This window comes from Nomascus leucogenys, chromosome 5 (assembly GCF_006542625.1).
Source record: "Nomascus leucogenys isolate Asia chromosome 5, Asia_NLE_v1, whole genome shotgun sequence".
NCBI classification, from domain to species: domain Eukaryota; kingdom Metazoa; phylum Chordata; class Mammalia; order Primates; family Hylobatidae; genus Nomascus; species Nomascus leucogenys.
The window spans coordinates 137,537,083-137,543,082 of NC_044385.1; the positions used below are offsets into that span (position 1 = coordinate 137,537,083).

General features: G+C 51.4%; 1 protein-coding gene across 2 annotated transcripts in view; it reads left to right on the plus strand.

Moving 5' to 3' along the window:
- Positions 1-4,750, plus strand: part of TEX29 (testis expressed 29) — a 28,937-nt gene extending 24,187 nt beyond the window's left edge. The window contains exons 4-7 of one of the 2 annotated variants that reach the window (XM_012506972.2): positions 1,666-1,807; positions 2,080-2,149; positions 3,325-3,500; positions 4,586-4,750. In XM_012506972.2, coding sequence (XP_012362426.1) covers positions 1,666-1,807; positions 2,080-2,149; positions 3,325-3,500; positions 4,586-4,626 — 429 coding nt within the window. In that variant the 3' untranslated portion in view covers positions 4,627-4,750. The remainder of the gene's footprint in view (positions 1-1,665; positions 1,808-2,079; positions 2,150-3,324; positions 3,501-4,585) is intronic. The other variant, XM_003270190.3, reaches the window with a different exon arrangement.
- The last annotated feature ends 1,250 nt before the right edge of the window (positions 4,751-6,000 follow it).

Genomic DNA, 6,000 nt, shown 5'->3' on the forward strand with positions numbered 1-6,000 from the left:
GAAGCTGTTTATGGTAGCCCTGGATATTTGGAGGTGAGTCTGCCCCGCTGTTTCCCCTCCTCAGGTAAGCAAGTTTCTACGGGACAGTCCTCACTTAAAGAAATAAGCCAGCTGATTGGAAGAACCTTTGACAAGCAGTTTCCCAGTGTGCTCCTCGGTACATGCACACACCTGTTATCCAACAGCTTGCAACCCCAAGCCTCACTCCCTTCCTCCAGCCTCTCCGTGAGGAACTCTTTATCAAGCGCCCAGTGTGTACTTCACTGTTCCTTACCGAGGTCACCTCGGTATGAAGAAAATCGAGGATGTGGGTTACCCTCACGAGCTGGCTTCAACCCCCTCTCAGTTTTCTGACTTCAGTCCCCATGGAAAGAATCCTGGGCACCTCATCCATTGCTGGTGGCCCTGTGATGAGTCCAGGGAGTGTGGATCCTGTGGGAAGCTGGCTCGTGTGCCCAGGAGGCTACTTTCTTTGCACCTGCGGCCCCACTTCTGGGGTGGGTTGAATTGTGTACACCCAATGCATATGTTGAAGTTCAGATCCCTGGTACCTGTGAATGTGACCTAATTTAGAAAAAGCGTCTTTGCAGGTGTAATTAGGTAAGATGAGATGACAGTGGAGTAGAGGGAGCCCTCCATCCAAAATGGCTGGTGTCCTTGTAAAAAGAGAAGAGACACAGAAACAGAGGAACACAGAGGAAAGACAGCCACGTGACAACAGGGGCAGAGACTGCTGTGATGCAAGGAAGAGGCCAGGGAGGCCCCTTCCTAGGAGCCTTTGAAAAGAACACGGCCCTGCTGACACTTTGCTCTTGGACTTCTGGGCTGCAGAACCATGAGATGATCAATTTCTATTGTTTTGAGTCCCCCAGTGCATGGTACTTTCTTACAGCATCCCTGGCAAACTCACACACCATCCAGAGAAGTTACATCTGATGGTGGTGTTACTGCTTCATGACTCTTGGAAGTGGTTTAGCAGGAGGGAGATACCGGAATTGAAGCAAATCACGTCACCTGCACTTGGTATTTGCAAGTCAGCCAGTTTCTTTGAGAGAGTAAGAAAGCAATTAGAGAAGAGGCTGATATTGATAATAATAACAACAATAAGAATTACTGTGTACATGTGATTAGCCAAGCACTTAAGAACTTTACTTGCATTCATTAAAAAATTCCTTACATCAACCCGATGGAGGGAACGTAGAAGAACAAACAGTAGATAAGGATATTATCTGACCAAGGACTCTGAGAGGAGTGATGCTCGTGTACAAATATTAGGACTTGAGGGGGCCAAGTCCTGAACCAATGAGCCGACGGAGATCCAGAGATCAGCCCTCGGTGCTGGGCAGTGCTGCGCCCCTCAGGCCTCTTGCACAGACAGAGCGCTGCCTGCTGAGCAGTGGGCAGTCTCCCAGAAAGAGGCTCAGGAGGGGCCGAGCACTTCCTCCTCCCAGTCACCCCTGTCTTGGAGAGGCTGGGAGCGCAGTCACCCAGGGAAACCCAGGATGGCGGGGCTGCCCCTCACGGCTACCTGGGGAGGCTCAACTTTTGCTGGGGCTGGGTTGGAGAAGGCACAGGAAACTTGGGGATTGCAGGAGCCCCTTTTAATACAAAGAAGCCCAGTCAAGGATTTGTTTATGATCCAATAAGTGTTTTCCTTGTATTCAGTTTAGGGGAGGAATTGACCTGGGCATTGAGGAGCCATTTCCAGGGAGCTGGGGAGCACAGCAGGAACAGAGGGGCCAGCGCCATCTCTCCACGCACCCCCGGGGGTCAGGAGCCAGCGCCGTCTCTCCACGCACCCCCGGGAGTCAGGGTGGTCACAAGGTGTCCTCTGGGTGGCACTGACTACCACCTGGAGCTGCCTTTCACAGGGAGCCCTCGTCTGCCTGCGGGGGCCTTTGGAGATGTCCACAGAGCTGAGTCTCCAGGAGATGCTGGGGAGGGTGGGCCAGGAGTGCTGACCATGGGCAGCCGCGCCGGGAGGGCCCGCACCCGACTCTGGGAGGGTCGCCTTTTCTTCTTCTTCTTCCTTTTCTATTTACCTGGATCGAAATGACTTCAAATCCCACCATTTTTCAGTTTACATCCACGTGTTCTCCGCCTTGATTGTGATCATCGCTGGGGCCTTCGTCATCACCATCATCTACAGGTCAGTCCCTTTGTTCTTCACTGGGAGGGTGGGGAGGAGGGGACTCACCACTCCTGGCCGCAGCCTCCTGCCTGCCTGGGCTCCTTTGGGCTTGGTGCTGCTGGGGTGACTGAGAACAGCTCTCCGTGAGCCTGGGAAAGGGAACTGGCCAGGCAGAGAGGGCCCCACTGATTTTCTCCGGAGTGCTTGTTGATGAAAATCATAACCCACATTTAGTGAGCACCTAAGACTCTAAGTGCTCTGCTCAGCCTTTTCAGCCCTCGCAGCCACTGACGATGTAAGTGAACTTACTGTCCCCAGATTGGGATGATTGACGCAGCATTGAGGGGGTCCCAGGGCTGATGGATGGGGCAGTGAGGCTCTAACTCAGGCTCCCAGTTGTCTCAGAGTCCCTGAAGCCAAGGCTGCCTGCACCTCTTGGCCTGTGGCCTGCGTCCTCATTGCAGGGTGTCAGGGTTTGGAGGTGTCTCGGAGATGAGTCTACTCCCTCTCATTTTAGTGGTGAGGAAATGCAGACCTGGGAGGCCAAGGCAGCAGGTGGCTATTCCCAGGGCAGGGCTGGAATCCAGCATCTCACTCCCCGGCCACCACCTTTGCCATGAGCCCACTCTGTGATGTGCATATAAGCCCCTGAGATTATTCGAGTCTCTTTGTCCAGGAATGAGTAAAGCCATTTTCCTACCATGAGTGGTGCTATATGCTGTCTTATGTGTGTTAATCATGAAGATGAACCGGCAGTAGCCTGCAGTGCAACACACACCTTCCCCCTGCCCGGAGCTGTCTTTGGGAGTCTAGCTGCCTCATACAGTCATCTGTTTGGAGCCTGCACAAGAAACTAAAATGAGGCTGGATGTGGTGGCTCATGCTTGTAATCTCCCAGCACTTTGGGAGGCTGAGGTGGGAGGATCACTTGAGCCCAGGAGGTGGAGGCTGCAGTGAGCCATGTTTGTGCCATTGCACTCCAGCCTGGATGACAGAGCAAAACTGTCTCGAGAGAGAGAGAGAGAGAAAAACAAAAATGAGAACTATTACATCAAAGCATTTACCTTAAAAAATAAGTATGTATGATCAGGAACCTATGTTTTCAGATGGATGTCCTGGTGGGTGGGAGGGGGGAACTGGAGAGTTTTCCATCTGTAACTTCCCTGACTGTGAGAAAACCCTCTTCCCATCAGAGTCATTCAGGACAGCAGGAGAGAAAAGGCCATCCCTACGGATGTCGCGCTGCCACAGAAGTCCAGCGAAAAGGCGGAGGTGGCCTCATCCAGCAGCAAGTTAGGGCTGAAGCCTCCGAGTCCTGGGCCTCCAAGTGCTGGGCCCTCGATGAAGAGTGACGAGGACAAGGATGACGGTGAGAAGCTTCTGGAATGATCCTCAGCCTAAGGTCGAAGGCGTGGCTCTGTTCCCTTGGGAGAACTTCCCTGGGAAGGGGCTCAGCATCTACACAGGTCCTTCAACCTCAGTGATCAGTGTTGTAGTTTGTTCAAAATTCTAATGTACCCAACACTGGAGGTTCAGGTTTGCAGGGTGGGCGTGGCCGTCAGTGTGAGTTTCCGCCTGTGAGTCTTGTCTTCCCCCTTCCCGTCCCCTTCTGCCTTCCTGTCATTTCACCCTCTGGTGAGGCCCTCAGTGTTAGTGTGGGAAGCTCCTGGGGAGGGGGCCAGGGTCCTGCAGAACCTGCACATTTGATCAGGTGACTTCCTGCGCGGAGGCTGCAGGGCTGCCGTGGGTACTCTCTGTGGCGCCCTGGCCGCATGGTGGTCGTGGCTGTGCGGGGAGGCTGCAGGGCTGCTGTGGGAACTCTCTGTGGTGCCCTGGCCGCATGGTGGTCATGGTTGGAGAGGTGGACGATCACTCTATGCCTGCTTCGGTTTCCAGGAAGGAAAGTTGCTCATATGTTGGTTTACCTGCTTTGAGGGCCCTTGGAGGTTGCTGGTTGCTTTTCCTAGATCAGCACCTTGCCAGGTTAGAGAAAGAAACATCTCAAATGGTAATCCTTATCTTCAGAGATGTTTGTACAGGATACGAATGGCCTGGCCTTGCCCATTGTTACCAAGTAGACTTGGCTTTACAGGGACCATCAGGAAAATCAGGAGGCAGGGTAAGAGGGTGACCTACACTTGATTTCAGATCTGGAATGCCTGGCCCCTGACCGAGGCTGCGTCTGTGCGAATGAGGCTTTCCTGCAGGACAGATGTTTGCCTGGGTAAGGGAGCCCCCTGTGTAGTGAGATGATGTGGGAGGAAGAGTGTTTTACTCTCCCCTGGAATGCACTGAGAAACACAGGGCAGGATACGGCCATCCCCAAAACTGGCTTTTGAATCAATCATTGCCAATCGGACACCATGTAGATGGGTTCAAAGACCCTGATGAAATCTTTTCGGGACTGCTGAATATTCCATTTGAAAAAACAATTCTTCTTTTCTAAAAATCTAGTAACAGTGACAATAACAGAAGCCGAAGAAACTGAGGACTGACTGAAAGGCACGAAGAAGTGGTGATTGGCAGAATTATCCAAATGAAATGGTACAGCAGGTGCACTGTTAACAGTGTGATGGAATGACCCCCCAATGGGTAAAAAATGAAGGTATTTTGAAAATTGCTTCTCGTCCGATGTTGCTTATTCATTGCTATATTTTTATCTTAGGGGAGAGAAAGCCTGTGGGGTAGGAGAGTGGGAACCTGAACTTTCAGTTTTTAATGGCACTGCTTGCCACTAATATCAACACCACAGGGGCTCACAGCATGGGCTCGAGGTGGTGTCATCGAGGTCTCCTGTTCGGAAGGCAGGCTGCCCCTTCACCGAGAATGGGCTGCCACATGACACAGGCGGTTCAAGACTCTGGCATGTGGCTTTGCTAGGACTTAGTCACGCTGTGAAGGGACAGGCCCAGGTGTAATCACCTCGGGTTTGTAAATTCACAGAAGAAGTAAGTGGCTTGGCCAAGGTCATGCCGAGGTGGAGGAGGATGAGGTTCTTGTGTTAGGGGAGCCAGGCTGCTCTGCTCCTGAAGGAAGCCTGTGCTCTGGCCAGGAGTATCCCGTCCGAAAACACACTGGCAGCGAATGTTTTCTCTTTTACAGACTGCGTTTCTGACTTGTTTTTGTTCTTCCTTGTTGAAGCCTGTTGTGCTTTTACAATGGCAGAAACTACTCGATACCCCTCATTGCAGGGGAACAATACGCTTTCACAACGGGGCTATACAGTACCTGACAGATTATGTAATAATTTTCATTGTCCTCACTTGTCTAAGAATAAAAACATTTTCTTCTGAAAGTGAGGCGGCGTACACTATAATCTGATCTTTTGATGAAGCAAAGAAAAGCTGGTTTATTTTTAGATAATGAACTTGCTGATAAGCCTTAATTTGGGCCCAGCGTGTTTGACTCCGCCCTGAGGCAGCACAGCCCCTTCCCCCTTCCAAGGGTCCACAGGGACTGATGTTGCCTGTGGGCGCCACACCCTCCCGAGCCCACCCACAAGGTTGCTTTGAGTCTCACGAGGAACAGTAAAGTCAGAACATTTTTGGGGGCTCAAAACTCTCCCTTCCCTCCCATGATGATTTCAAGTGTTTTCTTTTTTTCTTGTTTCTAGGTTTCAAGCAAATAGATTTTTAGAAATGATTCTTGATCTTTTGCTTTCATAGAGTGATTTGAGACGTTAAATATGGGCGCTTAGAATAAAGCCCACCAGGAGCCTGGGGTCCCCGTGCTGGGGAGGGTCCGTCTTCCCCATCACACAGGGGCATTTTTCCTCCAGATAGTGGGTGGGAAGTGGACAAAGCGCCATTTATATCTTTGGGTTTACAGATATATCTAAATAGAAAGAACGACCTGGACAAGTGGACCAA